Source organism: Brachyhypopomus gauderio, chromosome 16 (genome assembly GCF_052324685.1).
Source record: "Brachyhypopomus gauderio isolate BG-103 chromosome 16, BGAUD_0.2, whole genome shotgun sequence".
Classification (NCBI taxonomy): domain Eukaryota; kingdom Metazoa; phylum Chordata; class Actinopteri; order Gymnotiformes; family Hypopomidae; genus Brachyhypopomus; species Brachyhypopomus gauderio.
The window spans coordinates 17,177,384-17,194,883 of NC_135226.1; the positions used below are offsets into that span (position 1 = coordinate 17,177,384).

The 17,500-nt window shown below is 45.0% G+C and overlaps 3 protein-coding genes and 1 non-coding gene across 6 annotated transcripts in view; 1 reads left to right on the top strand and 3 right to left on the bottom strand.

The window, feature by feature from the left end:
* The window catches only part of LOC143477596 (arf-GAP with coiled-coil, ANK repeat and PH domain-containing protein 2), a 12,448-nt gene extending 9,315 nt beyond the window's left edge, over window positions 1-3,133 (bottom strand). Inside the window, exons 1-6 of one of the 2 annotated variants that reach the window (XM_076976278.1) lie at window positions 2,721-3,133; window positions 2,535-2,592; window positions 2,329-2,448; window positions 1,735-1,788; window positions 1,380-1,438; window positions 1,011-1,194 (exon numbers count right to left, since the gene is read on the bottom strand). In XM_076976278.1, the coding sequence (XP_076832393.1) occupies window positions 1,011-1,194; window positions 1,380-1,438; window positions 1,735-1,788; window positions 2,329-2,448; window positions 2,535-2,592; window positions 2,721-2,773 (528 nt within the window). In that variant the 5' untranslated portion in view covers window positions 2,774-3,133. Of the gene's footprint in view, window positions 1-1,010; window positions 1,195-1,379; window positions 1,453-1,734; window positions 1,789-2,328; window positions 2,449-2,534; window positions 2,593-2,720 lie in introns of those variants that run through there. The other variant, XM_076976279.1, reaches the window with a different exon arrangement.
* Window positions 3,134-3,704: 571 nt separating this feature from the next.
* Window positions 3,705-8,627, bottom strand: ilkap (integrin-linked kinase-associated serine/threonine phosphatase). Its single transcript, XM_076976879.1, has 10 exons — window positions 7,997-8,627; window positions 6,533-6,664; window positions 6,324-6,438; window positions 6,033-6,139; window positions 5,812-5,905; window positions 5,302-5,389; window positions 4,856-4,983; window positions 4,656-4,775; window positions 4,468-4,549; window positions 3,705-4,062 (listed from the first exon to the last, which is right to left on the bottom strand). Exons 1-10 carry the CDS (start codon window positions 8,043-8,045, stop codon window positions 3,922-3,924), a joined length of 1,056 nt encoding a protein of 351 aa, XP_076832994.1. The 5' UTR covers window positions 8,046-8,627; the 3' UTR covers window positions 3,705-3,921.
* Window positions 8,550-8,621, top strand: trnag-ucc (transfer RNA glycine (anticodon UCC)). Its single transcript has one exon. It is a non-coding gene; the product is annotated as a tRNA-Gly (tRNA).
* Window positions 8,628-9,065: 438 nt separating the features above from the next.
* The window catches only part of dgkd (diacylglycerol kinase delta), a 33,332-nt gene continuing 24,897 nt past the window's right edge, over window positions 9,066-17,500 (bottom strand). For both annotated transcript variants that reach the window (XM_076976653.1, XM_076976654.1), the window contains 13 exons: window positions 17,254-17,350; window positions 17,061-17,171; window positions 15,531-15,627; window positions 15,098-15,205; window positions 14,254-14,367; window positions 14,016-14,150; window positions 13,640-13,794; window positions 12,924-13,035; window positions 12,660-12,752; window positions 12,435-12,554; window positions 11,902-12,019; window positions 11,645-11,775; window positions 9,066-11,445 (listed from right to left, as the gene is read on the bottom strand). In XM_076976653.1, the coding sequence (XP_076832768.1) occupies window positions 11,356-11,445; window positions 11,645-11,775; window positions 11,902-12,019; window positions 12,435-12,554; window positions 12,660-12,752; window positions 12,924-13,035; window positions 13,640-13,794; window positions 14,016-14,150; window positions 14,254-14,367; window positions 15,098-15,205; window positions 15,531-15,627; window positions 17,061-17,171; window positions 17,254-17,350 (1,481 nt within the window). In that variant the 3' untranslated portion in view covers window positions 9,066-11,355. The remainder of the gene's footprint in view (window positions 11,446-11,644; window positions 11,776-11,901; window positions 12,020-12,434; window positions 12,555-12,659; window positions 12,753-12,923; window positions 13,036-13,639; window positions 13,795-14,015; window positions 14,151-14,253; window positions 14,368-15,097; window positions 15,206-15,530; window positions 15,628-17,060; window positions 17,172-17,253; window positions 17,351-17,500) is intronic.

Consider the following 17,500-nt stretch of genomic DNA (forward strand, 5'->3'; position numbering starts at 1 on the left):
AAGAATCAGCAATCACGTGTTTGCTGTGCTAGACAACCGTTTGTGAGTTACTTCTCTTCGTTATTAAAGCTATTTTCCATTGGCCACCCATCACACATGGGCAGAATTTAATTTTAACGCATCAGGAATGGCTGGAGTTCTTAGCTGATGTGAGTTGCAATGGTATTGGCAAACTGAGCACGCTCGGGGGAGGCCTGACATTCCTGCAGCGGGACCCTGTTAAGAGGGGGAACCCGACCTCCTGTAATGTGAGAACACCTCTGAGAAACCACCAGCAGAAAGTGAAAATGAATCATTAAAGACTGGAGCGCTCTCACTCTCACAAATCTAAGGTTCAGATTAAACAACACTGAAGTATGAAGGTCCAACCTTAGATTTGCGATAATCCAAAGTAAATATGTGCTGTGCAGAGGTCAAGATAAACACATGGCCAAGGCTCGGCGTGAGGCGAGTCCCGGGCAAACACACATCCAGGATTCACCAGCTCTGAGTCACAGCTGGCAAACACACACACAGCCAATCAGCTTAAAGCTCTCTGTCACGGCTGTTATGACATCATCGTCAGTCTGGTCAGTGGTTCCCTATCACAGACAGCTGCATGAAGACGGCAATCAGACACACGTTTTGCATTGTCCACCTTGTCCTTGTACTGTTCATTGCAATGCTAAACAATGCCGACACAACAGCCAACAAACATTAGCACTCTAATAATGAAATGATGAAAAGAAAGTAGTATGTAAAATATCTTTAGCAGTCTTTAATAACTGCTAAAGATAATAATAAGGCTCTCTCCTCCAACATCTGGTTTCACCTCACAAATGCTCTCCTGGATGAATGGGCAAAAGAAGCTGTACTTGCTACACAGGGGTGACCAACTCTACATTAATGCCTATGGACTTAATGTAGCTCTGGTAGGTGTCCCAAAACTCGTAGGAAATGAAGTACCTTGAGGCAGTAGTGTGTAACAGGTAGGAACTGACATTCCAGAGGCAGTGGTGCGTGAGCAGTACCTGCAGGCAGTAGTCCAGGGTGAAGTGCTGGTAGCATTTCCGGGTCGCCAGCAGCAGGTGACTGGCCCGCTCGGCTTCGGCCATTTTGTGTCGGTTGATCTGTGCGTTCTTCACCGCGGTCGACTCCACGTCGTCCCCGATCCGCACAAACTCACGGCGAGCCTCGCGGATCTGCGGCAGGAAGCTGCAGGGCATGGAGGGACACACACACACACACACACACACATTAAACTGTAGAGTAATGCCTCATTTACAAGGTATTTTGTAAATACCTCGTGTATATATATTTGTGTGTAAATATTTGTATATTTGTGTGTATATATTTGTATATTTTGTGTATATATATTTGTGTGAAAGAGACAGACATACTGTGATAGCAGATTTGTGAGTTGTTGGGTGATAGCTCTTTGAGTCTGGTCAAACAGCATCTAAGCAAAAATATCTACATCATCACTATTAGTAGTAATAGTGTTATTATCAGTCATATGCAATAAAACACACACATAAAATAAACATTTAGCAATATATGCACGTGAAAAGCTCCTGCAAAATCACATGTGTGAGGAAGAGTTATTATGTGGTGTGGGATTGTGGGTTACAGGCATAATGTAGGTGATGGATTGAAGTGTAATTAAGGCAACACTATAGAAATTAATAGTAATAGTTTTAACATAGAATATACAGGAATAATTCATAGCTCTGTGTAATTAAGTCACGGACTCACGGTGTGGAAATGAATCGTCTCCTGCAGGCCTTGGTTAAACTGATGAAGGCAATTCTACACACACACAGATTAAAAGACAGTGATTAAATAGCATGGGCACTTTGCCAGATATCTTTCAAGTTCTGACACAAACGGGTGCTTGTCTGACACATAGACGTCTCTTGAATACATGGTCCTGTTGGGGGCAGGCTTGGCCCACCCTGCCTGTTCTACAGGTACTGAGACCCACCAGGACCTTCACAACTCCAATACAGACCTCTACCTACCTATGTGTGACAACTAGTGAGGACAACTGACCGTGGGAATGTTCTGATGCTGTAACCCACTGTGTACTGCAGTAGCACACATACACACACACACACACACAGACATACACACACAGACACAGACACACAGACAAACACACACACACACACACACACACACACACACACACACACACATATACAGACACACACACACCCACACACACACACACACACACACACACACACACACACACAGACATACACAGACACACACACACAGACACACACACACACACACCCACACACACACACACACACACAGACAAACACACACACACACACTCACCGCTATGACAGTATTTCTCTTGTGGTACACCGTGAGCTCTGACAGCGCAGCCAGAAAGAGTTGGTGACAAGCATTGTACGCCTGGCCTGCTACCACCATCTTGCTGCATAACATCATCACCTGGGAGGAAGACAGAAGTTCTCATGCAACTCAATCCAACACAGAACACAAAGGGGATGTGTGGGACAGACCCGGCTGGACCTCACCTTCTCCACACGCCTCTCCAGTTCCTCCACCTCACCCTCATACTGGCCCAGTCTCTGTCTGGGGGGGGGGGGGGGGGGGGGTAAGGTCAGAAACATGTCCATCACACACACATGACCTGTTAAGTACACATGATGGTCTCTTATTGTCATTATGGTGATGCTCTCTTAATTACACTTGACAGATACCTGAATGACGGAGAGTCTCGGATGCATTCTTCAAAATCCAGAAAGCAGTCCATTGCTTTCTGAAGGTTGTAGTTTTCTTTGACCCAGTTGTCTTCCTGGACCTCCAGAAGACCTTATACCGAATAATTCACGGCTGTTTCAGTAACTCGTTATTAACGCCGCTGGTCTGTTAACTTGGGCGCATAACGGAAGGATGTAGCGGCATGTAAGGGGCGTAGCTAGCAGGCACAACAACGGCGTAAATACCACACAACTAAGCGCAATATGCTTATAAATGTTGTAAAATACATAAACCTGAGCGATACAAAGTTTTTTCAGCTCTCAACACCGCCTGTTCCTGTTTATACGGAGCTAACGATGCAGCTCACAGGAAATTTCCGCAGGGTTTTTGCAGTGAAGACAGCAACAAAATCGGCTGTCGAGCAGGCAACAGTACAGTAGCGGGGTTGTTTTCCAAAATAAAAGTGTGTGCACTACGTGTGGTATAAATTAATGCTTATAAATATGCCCTTCTTCCCGTTGCAGAACACTTGCATTTGCACATAACCAGTAATCTATAACCTAAAAATGTATTCAATATTATTTTTTAATTACTCTATTGTGTGGACTGCTTTTTGTCTCAGATCAGCAAACTTCTGTGACAAAAAAAGTCAATCTTCAACGCATCAGTTGGTAATATAATTATTCGGCATGTGACGAAATTCAAAACCAAATAAATTTCAATAAAAATAAAAATAATATAATTTGGCTTAAAATAAAATAAGAACTACTTAGCTACATGAACTAATAACCAGCTAATTTTCCCAGTGATTATTTTTCAGAACAACATGTGTATACTTTTAATTTATTTTCAACCATTTGTTCTGTAGTAAGTACTCTCTTACTTAAATATATGGATAAGTTCATGGATGTTGGTATAAACTGGGATCAGGATATTTTTATTGCCCTCACCCACTGTAAAGAAAACAGGTGACCATGTTCTTCAATATGTTTTATTTGATGTGAAAAGCCATTTTACATGCAAAGTCTGAAAAGCTCAATTATAAAGCCATGTGTGGGTGTTGGGAGGAAGATTAATTAAAAAAAAACAAAAACAAAAACAAGAATGAGACTAAACACAAGTAATCGTTCATTATTTCCAGAACTGCCACGATGAATTTCTTTTTGTGTGTGTAATAAATGTAAGAGTGCATCAAAAGGATCAGAACTCAATGGAAATGAGAATGACAGTGACGTTGTCTGCACTGCCCCGCCTCACGGCCTCACTAGCCAATCGCTGACAAGCTGCCTCATAGCGCCCCTCCTCCAGACTCTGGCCATCCTTTCGCTCTACTGATTCGTCCTATGAGAGAGAAGCATAGCCAAGGTTAATGAATGACGCTATCTATGACGTATCTATAATAACATTAACAGAATATCTTGCATATTGCTTTTCACCACTATTCACATTTCTTCTGAATTGGAATATACAATCCAAAATTAGAATTAGCCCGACCTGTATACACATTTAATCAGATAAAAAAAATAGGAGATTGTGCAACATTTCTTAGTCATTTATTCTTCTCCTATTCATCAAGACTGGTCGGTTTGCTCAGTACTTCTAGGGACACTAGATTATTTACTTGTCTTTGTATTGTACATGTTCACAACATGAGACAATAAGCCTTTCTCACCTGTTATGTATGACTGGTCATTTCAGATACTTATACACACACACACACACACAAACACACTCACACACACCTACCTGTAGGAGTTTACTAACGAAAAGAACAGCCTCCTCTGCAGAGAACACTTTGAAAAGTCCATCACACGCCAACATCACAAACCTTAACGAGGGGAGAAATCACAAATCAACACAAAAGACTTAACATGAAGCAGGAAACCCAGGAAGGGGCCTCAGGTCAAGCACACTGCATTGTGTAGGACACTCACTTATCCTTGTGACTGAGCTGGCAGCGTCGCAGGTATGGTGTGGAGATCACGCCACAGCGTTTATACTGCCCATCACCAATGGAGCGGGAGACTTCCAACACACCCAGCACACGGCCTTCTCTGTACACACACACACAGGTTCTCCAGAACTTGTAGAAGAGTTTGCAGGTCCTCTAGCTCCAGTACGCTGGCACACACACCTGACATTGCCTCCTGCACGCTGTATCCTCATGCGCTCCTCGTAGATGGTGGGATTGTGCTCTATACTGAGGGCCAGAGCCACACGTCTCTCCTCTCCATCGCCCTCCGCCAAACGACACAGGACCGCCTGCATCACACACACACACACACACACACACACACACACACACACACACACACACACACACACACACACACACATCATTTCCTCCCCATTGCCCACATTATGCACACATTATCTCTGTCCAACACATTCATCTCTCTTCCACAATGCATGGGCCCACATTTGACAAAATTCAGGGGATTTGCACGTCTCTAAGGAAGCAAGTTCCTGCATATACCCTCCCAGATCTGTGTGTGTAATAGAGGGAGACTAAGAGAGCATGAAGAAAATTACACTGTAAACTAAACAAAACAATAATAACAACAAAGATTTAGTACTCACTCTACTGTCTCCTAGACTAGCCACATACAACACATCATCCACAAACAACACACACGTAGCTGTAGAGCCGTCTTTCCATGCTGGCTTCCTGAAACACACACACACACACACACACACACACACACACACACACACACACACACACACACACACACACACACACACACACACACACACACACACACACACTTTCGTCAGGCCTGTTGTTAAACCCTGATAAGGCTTTTGTTATGGTCAGGCCATGTGTGTTCTACATAAGTCTGATTAGACGTCAGATCAAAGTAAATAACACCACAGTGGTTGAGCGTTATCTGGTACCTAGCTGATATAGAAACAGCAGAAGCTAACCAGGTCACAGACTAAAACACTCAGTACAATCAGAACCAGACAGGCAGGCACAGCAGAATGCTGTCAAGCACACCCACGCGCGCACACACACACACACACACACACACACACACACACACACACACACACACACACACACACACACACACAGGTATTTCTTACTGGCTGGAGGCTTTCTTTAGGAAGTCCTCATCAGTCTGGCGAAATGAGTCCAGCAGACATTTCCTCACCAGCTTGTCAAGATTCTCTACTTCACCTGGATGACAGCAGGATATTGTCATTTCCTTACTACACATCACAGTTTAATAAAAGCAGATATGTGCATGCGTCTGGGTTGTTATGTGCGTTAAGTCTGGGGGAGAGAAAGCCGCTGGGAATCGTACCTTTGGGGAACTTGCTTATTAATGTGTGATGTAGATTTTCAGCAGCATACTGAGACGCTCTAGCTCCACCATGACCATCAAACACAGCAAAATAAGACAACCTAGACCTACACACACACACACACACACACACACACACACACACAACACTGCTAGCTAAATACCTCAACTAGAAGCTCCCATACAGTACACACAAACCACTACACGGCTGCATACAAAATTATATATATATATATATATATATACATACACACACACACACACACATCTGGCGGTGATAACGTTACTCACACTTGTGCTGGTAGCTGCATACAGGAGCTCAGGTCTGGTAAAAGCACATGAGCATCTTGCATCTCTTCTCGCTCTCCTCGTCGGGCGGCGACAAACCCCTGGAGTCTCGGAAGACCTACAGCAGCACGTGCAGTACACACACTCGTGATTGTGCCACACACACACCAAACACACTCTCGTACACCAGACTGTGTGGAAATGCTGAAAACCTTTACAAACTTTCTTTTCCGCCTTATTTTTCTCGTCCACCTGCGAGTCCTCTGGGTTGTCGTTTCGTTTCCTCTTCTCGCCCCGGTCCTCTGCGGGGACATCCGTGGGCACTTTAGCTTTGTTTGCTGGATCTGGTCATGAAGCAAATTAAAGCAACAACATTAAGATGTGGTCAGTGTTGTGCTCTTCACGGAAGATACGTTAGTGGTACTGGCCTCACCTACCTTAGTGGTACTGGTCGATAAATACGTACTGGACTCAACCTATGTTAGTGGTACTGGTCGGTAAATACATACTGGTCTCACCTATGTTAATGGTACTGGTCTCACCTATGTTAGTGGTACTGGTTGGTAAATACGTACTGGTCTCACATACGTTAATGGTACTGGAAACCCCTACATACTGGTCTCACCTACGTTAGTGGTACTGGTCGGTAAATACATACTGGTCTCACCTATGTTAATGGTACTGGTCGGTAAATATGTACTGGTCTCACCTACGTTAATGGTACTGGAAACCCCTACATACTGGTCTCACCTACGTTAGTGGTACTGGTCGGTAAATATGTACTGGTCTCACCTACGTTAGTGGTGCTGGTCGGTAAATATGTACTGGTCTCACCTACGTTAATGGTACTGGAAACCCCTACATACTGGTCTCACCTACGTACTGGTCTCACCTACGTTAGTGGTACTGGTCGGTAAATATGTACTAGTCTCACCTACGTTAGTGGTGCTGGTCTCACCTACGTTAATGGTACTGGAAACCCCTACATACTGGTCTCACCTACGTACTGGTCTCACCTACGTTAGTGGTACTGGTCGATAAATACGTGCTGGTCTCACGTTAGTGGTACTGGACTCACCTGCATTAGTGGTACTGGTCGGTAAATACGTACTGGTCTCACCTACGTTAGTGGTACTGGTCTCACCCGCGTTAGTGGTACTGGTCGGTAGATACGTACTGGACTCACCTATGTTAGTGGTACTGGTCGGTAAATACGTACTGGTCTCACCTACGTGAGTGGTACTGGTCGGTAAATACGTACTGGTCTCACCTACGTTAGTGGTACTGGACTCACCTGCGTTAGTGGTACTGGTCTCACCAGCGTTAATGGTACTGGTCTCACCTGCGTTAGTGGTGCTGGTCTCACCTGCGTTAGTGGTGCTGGTCTCACCTGTTAATGGTACTGGACTCACCTGCGTTAATGGTGCTGGTCTCACCTGTGTTAATGGTACTGGACTCACCTGTGTTAGTGGTACTGGTCTCACCTACGTTAGTGGTGCTGGACTCACCTGTGTTAATGGTACTGGACTCACCTGCGTTAATGGTGCTGGTCTCACTTGTGTTAATGGTACTGGTCTCACCTGCGTTAGTGGTACTGGTCTCACCTGTGTTAATGGTACTGGACTCATCTGCGTTAGTGGTACTGGTCTCACCTGCGTTAGTGGTACTGGACTCACCTGCGTTAGTGGTACTGGTCGGTTCGGGGAGATCGTCGAATAAATCCATTTCAAACAGCGTGGGAAGCTTCACTTGTTATGCTAGCCACTGAACGGCTAGCTGGGTATCTAGACTAGCGTTGCTAACTTAGTTGAAGGCCTTGAGTCGTTATGTAGGTATATTGCGGTTTTTTGCTTGGTAGTTAGCTAACCAGCTAGTGAACTCGTTATGACAGCTTCTAGATGTACCTACTAAATATCGTCGGAACAGCTAGCTCGATGCTTCTAAGCTTGCTAGATAGCTAACTAGCTAAATTCTTAATAAGCTAAGTATACTAACTACACTAGAAGTAATTCTCATTTTCAGTGTGAATGATAAGAATTCGATTTAACAGCTGCTACATACACTAAATATGCACTAGCTGGCAATACCCAAAACGTTACGGTAGACCAAATCAGTGGCTAAGCCTAAAGCATGTGCGACAAGTCACGGAATTCATTTACCCACATAACGAACTCGCCAAGACAAAAGATACCGGGAGGGAAAAAACAATTTCGCCATTCTGTAGCACGTGCGTTGGTGGTATAGTGGTGAGCATAGCTGCCTTCCAAGCAGTTGACCCGGGTTCGATTCCCGGCCAACGCAGAACTTTATTTTTCATGAGACTCTCATGTATTGATAGCTAGTATTATAACGTGAACATTACGAGAACAGTTTCTACGCATACATTCTAAGAAGCATTGTTGTCTTTTTGTCACTTATTAAATTCAAGGTCTGACATCCTAGTTAAGAGCTGTTGGAAATGTAGATTAAAAAATCCTCTTTCAGAACTCCACAAATCCCAGTTTAACTCCGGTATTATGTAAAATACTTTCCATATATTAGGTAACGATAACCGTTTACTCAGCTTCTCACCAAATGTGTGACCTGATTATACATGCAGAAACCAAATCACTTTCATCCATTGCACACTACAATTCATTAGAATTTCCCATTTGTTCTACAACAAAAAGTCTATTAAAACATATTAGTGTAATATAAGTAAGCATTGCGCTGATTTTAATGGACAAAAATATAAACTGAACAGTGTGACAGACAAGATTTTTAATACATAATGTTTCTCTGTACATTAACAATTTATTTACAGTCTTCGACTCAGCTTATGTACAATGGACAGAAACAGGAAGCAAAGATGAACAGCAGATGTATTGTTATAACTTAAACATAAATATTTACTAGGCAGAGAGAACAGACACTAATGGTGTCCTCTGGGACGAAGCTTTGTTAAACACACAACCCCAACCACAACTCTGTAGTTGGTGTGTTGTTTCTGATCAGTTATGGTGTTGCACCCTAGCTGTGAAACACCATTTATCAGTTCTTGTGAAGCAGACCACACACACACTCACACATACACACTCACACACACCAGGTTCAAAAATGTAAGGTTTTGACCTTTGTGTGGACTGTACAGTTCTACCTGTAATGACTGTAGTATTCATGCTGTAACAGCATTATACCCTCACCATTCCCAACACTGCCATCCCTAACCCCAACACCACCCATCCTTAACCCCAACACTGCCAAAAATATGAACATTTGAGACAGAACTTCAAATAGGCATAAATGTCCTGTGGGGATTCCAACTGGTGATTAAGGATACTTGAATCATTTCTCAATTCTGGATTATAAATATAGCTGCTATGAGATGTGCTTAATAACATTTTAACCCTAAACTTTCCTTTGTGTTATACATAGTTTTTTAATAGAAATGTATCTCAAAATATATGCCTAAAATACAATAGTATTAAAACCAAATAACATTTTATAGCAAAGTGAAAGTTTAGATGGCTGTGCTTGATATAATCATAACTGTAATCTTTAATCCAGACTGCAACACTGATATGAGACAATTTTAGCACTGAGGTGACTAAGGCATACTGCAGCTTTTCAGAAAGATAGGCTCTCTTAAATGAACACACACAAACGCACACAGGTCATTTTGGAGCTTTCTCAACCAGGTTTTCATGGACTGATTGTCATGATACATATGGAATTCGGTGTGACTAAAGACATAGTGTGCGCGTATGTGTGTGTGTGAGAAAGAGTGCGTCGGTCAGAGTACTGGTGGTCATTAAGAGATCTTAGGACATGGTCTAGATCTTATTACTCATTTCCCAGTTTGGGCCTGGGTGTCTACTTTATGGTCCTGGAGAAGACTGGAGTCTCTTTCCAGGACATTCACAGTGATGACAACCTCCTTCTACACTGGCTGTTTACCACCAGAGACTTTACAACTCCTTTTAATGGTATGTGCACATGGTTTTTATATGACAGTATTTACTGCGATCTAACATGAACCATGAACACCCACATGGTGGACAACCACAGCTAACCTGACATTTTACAAGCGTTCTTCTGAGTAATAAAGACAGGGAATGCTGTAGCAAGAGGCCGTAGTACCTGAAAACATAACTGCAATACTATTAGTTTATAAATAATAATTTATTTAGCTTTCTTACTAAGATATATTATTGCCCGTACCTTAAGATACTAAAAAACATTGGCAAAACGTTTTATTTTTTCTGCCAAAACCTGTGTAAGTGGAATTCTTTATCAAATGCTTGCCAGCCATTTGGGAATGTTTGTGCCCGTTACTGTAAATTTCAGTCAAGAAAACTTGATAAGTCACAGTCTTAAGAGTGTGGGGTGACTGGTGTTGGACTTTGTCTGGTCTTGTCTCCAGTTTCAGTGTGTGTGCTTGTTTGCATTACATAGAGGCCTGATGGCTGAGATAGTAACTGATCTGTATGGCACTGCTGATATCATTCCCTGAGCACACCTCCTTTATAAAGGAGCACCTGTCCTCCTCGTTCTATGCACGTCGCTCTCCTCTCTGCCTCTAGAGGGCGCCTGTGCTTTCAGCCCTCTGTCGCTGCATCATTTTGGTCCTGTTCTTCCTGTTCTACATTTTGATAATGCTGGTAGCCCTTTGTTGTCACATGGCTCTTATTAACCCACCCTCAACACACACATGTAGACACACAGAAACACACACGCCACACACACACACACACACACACACACACACACACACACACACACACACACACACACACACACACACACACACACACACACACACACACACACACACACACACACACACTCATCCGAACTACCACCAAGGCAGTAGAATAGGCTTCTCCTGAACACGAATGTCACAGAGTTGTGGAAAAATGTCAGAGTTATGAAAAGAAGGCACTGTGAGGGTGGGTTGAGTTGGCTGGAATGAGATTACTGCACTGGTCCCTATGAGGTGATTGGCTGTGCTGAGCTGGGTCCTGCCCTCTTCAGAGCGGGTGATTGGATAAAAACACTAAGCTTCACTGGCTGTGCTGTTCCGACTCAGGTCTCTGATGCCCTGCAGTATCCGTTTCATATGACCGACCTTCGTCACTCCCAAGTCCTGAAACACACACACACACACACACACACACACACACACACACACACACACACACACTTCGTGAGCTAATTACCAAGCTAGTTAGAAGTTAATTTAGCCATTAAAATATACACACTCTCAAGTGTAACAAATCTCCAGATTCTACCGCGTTACAGCTGAAGCTGGGTCTACAGACCCACACAGGTGAAGTCAGGGGTACCTTTAGGTCACGCCTCTCCAGGTGCAGCAGCTCAGAGCCCTGCACGTCATGTTTCATAAAGATCTCCCTGTACTCAGAGAGACACAGCTGCTCCAACCAGACCGCCACCTCCTCCACTCCCCACTGATGCACTGATGTGTTTGAGAGAGAACACACACACACACAAAGGACAGAAATAAGTGGGAAGCCCAGGGGACACAAAAATCAAGTAGGGTGGTACACACAGGGGGATAAAGGTCAAGGGTCAGAGGTCATACCTGGTAGGCTGAGAGTGGCACACGCTTCCTTGTTCTTGTTATTCTTGTCCCTCTTAAATTTAGGAACAAGGCGGAATTTAGCACTGCGGCTACGCTTGGAAAAATCCATTGAATGTTCCTGCATGCACACACAGACACAGAGGTGAGACTCTCAGGTGAAAATGACACCTCTGTTAAACCTGTCTGGCTCTTATCATCCCTGACTTTACCATGCTAAATGATATATACTGTATATTAGTGGCATTAGCAGTGTGAGGAATTAACGGCATACAAGATTAGATGCGTATGGGACTGGCAGTATGTGGGATTATTGGCAAGCAAGATTAGTGGTGTGGGATTAACGGCATGTGGGATTAGCGATATGTGGGATTAGCGATATGTGGGATTAGCGGAGTGTGGGATTAGCGGAGTGTGGGATTAGCGGTGCGTGGGATTAGCGGTGCGTGGGATTAGCGGTGCGTGGGATTAGCGGTGCGTGGGATTAGCGGTGCGTGGGATTAGCGGTGCGTGGGATTAGCGGTGTGTAGGATTACCTCATCGTCAGCGGGATCGATGATGGGCCCAAGCCAGCTGATGTCAGAAAGTCGTCGCAGCTGCAGGGCGACGGCGGCCAGCGCCCCACCGAGCTGCTCCTGCTGGGGCGGGTCCAGCTGCTGCACACACACACACACACCTTTGCCATCACACGCATGCATACACACATGCAGACACGTTTAAGGGCCAAAGGGAAAAACCTTAAAAACCTTAAACCTACTTACCAGGCACATTTTTCCTGCAAGGAGCAACTCTGTTTCACTCTGCAGTGCCTTCACATTACTGACCATCTGGACCACCACATTACACGTAAGCCCCTGTGCACGCACACGCACACGCACACACACATAACAACTTGTAGTAGTACATTAAGATAATAAGCAAAGGGGCTGTAGATGTAATATGTAACAGGGCTGTAACGAGTCTATGGAACAAGTACACCAGTGACTAAAATAGGCAGTAAGCATAAGAGAGAAGGTGAGACTCACTGCACTGTCCTTGGAGTTGGCGTACACCATGTCCATCGCTTTGGAGCTGGCATTCACAGCATGGGCCAACTCCTGCTCCATGCTGGGGTGGGTCTGGGCAATCTCCCTAATACTAAAACACACACACACACACACACACACACACACACACACACACACACACACACACACATACACACACACACACACACACACACACACACACATATAAGATACCTAGTGTATGTAACTCACTACATTTGCCATTGGCAGGTATAATCAGTGTGGCTTGTTTGTGATCTCCTGGATCTTCCATGAGAACCAAGTAGTTCTGCTGACATTCTGCAGAGTGGAGACCAGGGCACACCTTGCTCCATCAGACCGGAGACCTGGGCAGACCCTGCAGACTGGGGACCAGGGCAGACCCTGCAGACTGGGGACCAGGGCAGACCCTGCAGACTGGGGACCAGGGCAGACCCTGCAGACTGGGGACCTGGGCAGATTTTGCACCAGCAGACTGGGGACCTGAACACATTTTGCACCAGCAGACTGGGGACCTGAACACTTGTCCAGCCGCTTGAACTGCTTATGCTGACGCATGTAGACAGGATCTGTGCAGCTTTTACATTAGTCAAGTGTCCTCTTGGATATGCCTCAACCCATGCTCAGCTTCTCATGTACCTTTGTGAGTGTGTGTGTGTGTGTGTGTGTGTGTGTGTGTGTGTGTGTGTGTGTACCTGTGTATGAGAGCTCCTGCTGCTTGGCCAAACAGGCTGACCTGAGCGGTTTCTTCCTCTGAGACAATCTCGGGCTGCACAGCATGCTGTGATAAGGGCCGTGGGAAATCACACTTCTGCTTGTCCTCCCAGGACTTCAGAGTGTTTTCAAATGCCTGTAAGAACACACACACACACACACACACACACACACACACACACACACACACACACACACACACACACACACACACACACACATATAGTATATATTCATATTTGCATCAACACATGCATTTATAACAGTGTGTGAACACATGTGTTAGTGTGTGTGTGTGTGTGTGTGTGTGTGTGTGTGTGTGTGTGTGTGTGCACGCGCATGCTGAAGCATACTAACCCGGTCTCTGGTGAGTGTCTGTGTGCGGTTCTTGTGAATGATCCGGATGTACCCGGGCGGCTGGACCCAAGCCTCTCCATCTACCTGCACAGGTACGCCTTCGTCTCCCAGGATGGTGATCTTCACTGTGCGACACTGCAGCCACACAAACACTCAGTCTGACTGCTGCTGGGCCGTGTGTGTGTGTGTGTGTGTGTGTGTGCGTGTATGCACGTGTGTGTTTGGGGCGATGTTGCACCTGAGCTATTCGATGATGCTGAAGGTTAATGACACGAGACACAGCCATCTGCATGCTGCCAAACACTGCCACTACCTCCAGAATCTTATCATCAAAAGATGGTGCTGTGAAAGTCTATATAACAGCAGCAAGGACACACCACACACAGAAAAAAACAAAACAAGCAGTCATTGTCAGTGTAAAATACAGCTTTATGGGGACCAGGGTAGGGGATACGGGGACCCTGGTAGGGGATACGGGGACCCTGGTAGGGGATACGGGGACCCTGGTAGGGGATACGGGGACCCTGGTAGGGGATACGGGGACCCTGGTAGGGGATACGGGGACCCTGGTAGGGGATATGGGGACTCTGGTAGGGGATACGGGGACTCTGGTAGGGGATACGGGGACCCTGGTAGGGGATACGGGGACCCTGGTAGGGGATATGGGGACCCTGGTAGGGGATATGGGGACTCTGGTAGGGGATACGGGGACTCTGGTAGGGGATATGGGGACCCTGGTAGGGGATATGGGGACCCTGGTAGGGGATATGGGGACCCTGGTAGGGGATATGGGGACTCTGGTAGGGGATATGGGGACTCTGGTAGGGGATATGGGGACCCTGGTAGGGGATATGGGGACCCTGGTAGGGGATATGGGGACCCTGGTAGGGGATATGGGGACCCTGGTAGGGGATATGGGGACTCTGGTAGGGGATATGGGGACCCTGGTAGGGGATATGGGGACTCTGGTAGGGGATACGGGGACTCTGGTAGGGGATATGGGGACCCTGGTAGGGGATATGGGGACCCTGGTAGGGGATATGGGGACCCTGGTAGGGGATATGGGGACCGAGATTACTCACATCGTCCTCTTTGGTTCCACCCCAAAAGTTGGTTCCTCCAGCATAACTGGGAATGTTCAGTACAGCAATGCCCTGGAGACTAGGCAGAGGAATCGGTCGTCCGTCACACTGCCCATGCACACGCACACACACACACACACACACACACACACACACACACACACACACACACACACACACACACACACACACACACACACACACACGGGTTACAAGACTGCTTACACAAATAACTGGATGCACATACATACAGGTCAACTGCATCACACATTAAACTGTAAAAAGAACTCATGCTACACATTTTCACTACTTTATCGACGGCAGCTGCGATGGGTGCATTTAGTGGGAGCGTGTGGCTACATGGAACCAGCCATCTTGGACGGGCACACACACACACACACACACACACACACACACACACACACACACACACCTCCAGTAGCACCCTCTGCTCCAGGTTCTTGTAAGTCCTGTGCAGAAGTTCCTTGGTCCCCAGAACTCCATACCACATCATATTCTTGGTACGACTCCTGAGGCATACCATAACATGATTTAAGAATATCACATTGTGTCTATGGAGTGTGTGTATGTGTACATGTGTGTAAGGATCTGACAGCTTGAGCACACACATAAGCAATGAAAAAGCTTCTTAGACACGATATATTTACATGATATATACATATAAAATATGAATATAAATTGGACTACAGAATTAGTGAAGCTTATGAAAGGGTGAAAGGGATCAAATGCAGTTCATATATCCCAAAAGCAAGAGTGTGAGAGATCAGACACAGTAAGTGTACTGGGGAGATCAGACTCAGTAAGACTGGTGTAGTGAGAGATGAGACACAGCAAGACTGCTATAGGTGGAGATCAGAATCAGTAAGAATGTTCTGTAGGAGGAGATCATATGCAATTAGGTCTGGGCAATATGGGAAAAAATCATCACGATTATTTTTTCATATCTGTCGATATCGATATACATCACGATATAAATCAAATTACTATTTCCTTTATACTTTAAGTGAGAAGTGAACTATAACAACTCTTGTTTCTGGCTAAAACCAGAAAAAAACTATTCATAAGCTATTATTCATATTCATGGGCAACCTGACTTATTTCCTTTTTAATATGATTTTTTCCAAATATTCCCTAATTATGTCTAATTACCTAATTAATGTCTGGTTAACATCTTTTTTTTAACACCTTTTTTATTTTGGTGACTTATCTGACTTATGTGGAATCATTTGAGACATCATTTATTTTACCCGTGATAAAATCACTCATCACTTTATATCATAGGTAAGCTAAATGCTCTTTAAATGTAGTTAGCTAGCTAGGTATTTAGACAGAAACTAAGGCTTAAAAACCCTGATCAAAATCCCATTTAACACAATGTAGTTTCTAACTAAATAGCTAGATAGGGGACACAATTAAGAAAAATGCTACATTAAAATAGCTTTACTAAAGTCTCATTCAACGTAATGAGAAACTGTATAATACAATTGTTGTTTATGGCTAAAAACCTAGAGAGTTCCTGTGTAAAATTAGTAGTCCAGAAACACTTTCGTTGTGTTGTGGCTGGATTAGCAGGGTGTTTCTGAAATGTAGCGTACGCGTTGTCATTTTGTTGAATTTGCTTTGCGTACTTGTAGCGCATTTTGCTTTTGCAGCACGATGAGCTTTCAGGGCCACCGTAGCATGTAATTCAGCATGCAGCCCTAATGTGCTACCTCATCAGATTGCTTCCGTTGGTGGCGCTATTTAAAGCGGGAAATGGAAACGAATGTTTATTGAATTCTATTGCCCGGGCTTATCATCGTCATCTAGGAAAACTGTATCGCGAAACAAATCGAAATTATTTTATCGCCCAGCACTATATGCAATATGACTATGCTGTAGCAGGATTCAGTTTTGGATTCAGATTCAGTAGCCGTCGACAATGGTGGGCGAATGTTCAGACCTGCACTTCTCCGGGTGTTCGTCACGCTTATTGTTGAAGTCCAGCGAGATTTTGGCATCAAGTCCGATTCCAAAGTAGTTATTCATGACACACTTCTCAGTGTAGCAGTCACTGCAGGCAGAGCATGAGAGAGTAAGGAAACTGGGGCGCGGAGGTGAAACGAGAAAGATGAGGGAGGATGAAGGCCACTCACAAGTTCTCCAGGTCACAGCTAAAGGGATCAGCATTTACCAGCAACCTGCTGATTACCGAGCTACCAGACAGAGAGCCAGAGATGCCACTTCTGAGGCCTACATGAGTACACACAAACACACAAATACACACGACAAAAACGCCTATGAGTGGGAACAACTGCACCACACACACACACACACGCACACACACACACACACACATTCCATCAAACTGAATCTCACTACCTGGCTTCACTTGTAGCTTGT

Bases quoted from the DNA above. Each gene is read 5' to 3' on its own strand.
- ilkap (XM_076976879.1), bottom strand. From the start codon at position 8,045: ATGGATTTATTCGACGATCTCCCCGAACCGACCAGTACCACTAACGCA. The intron at 4,984-5,301 runs GTGAGTACTAAA...TGTGTGATGCAG, and splicing joins CTAGTCTAGGAGACAGTAGA to GCGGTCCTGTGTCGTTTGGC. The intron at 4,776-4,855 runs GTGTGTGTGCCA...GTGTGTGTACAG, and splicing joins CGTGCAGGAGGCAATGTCAG to AGAAGGCCGTGTGCTGGGTG.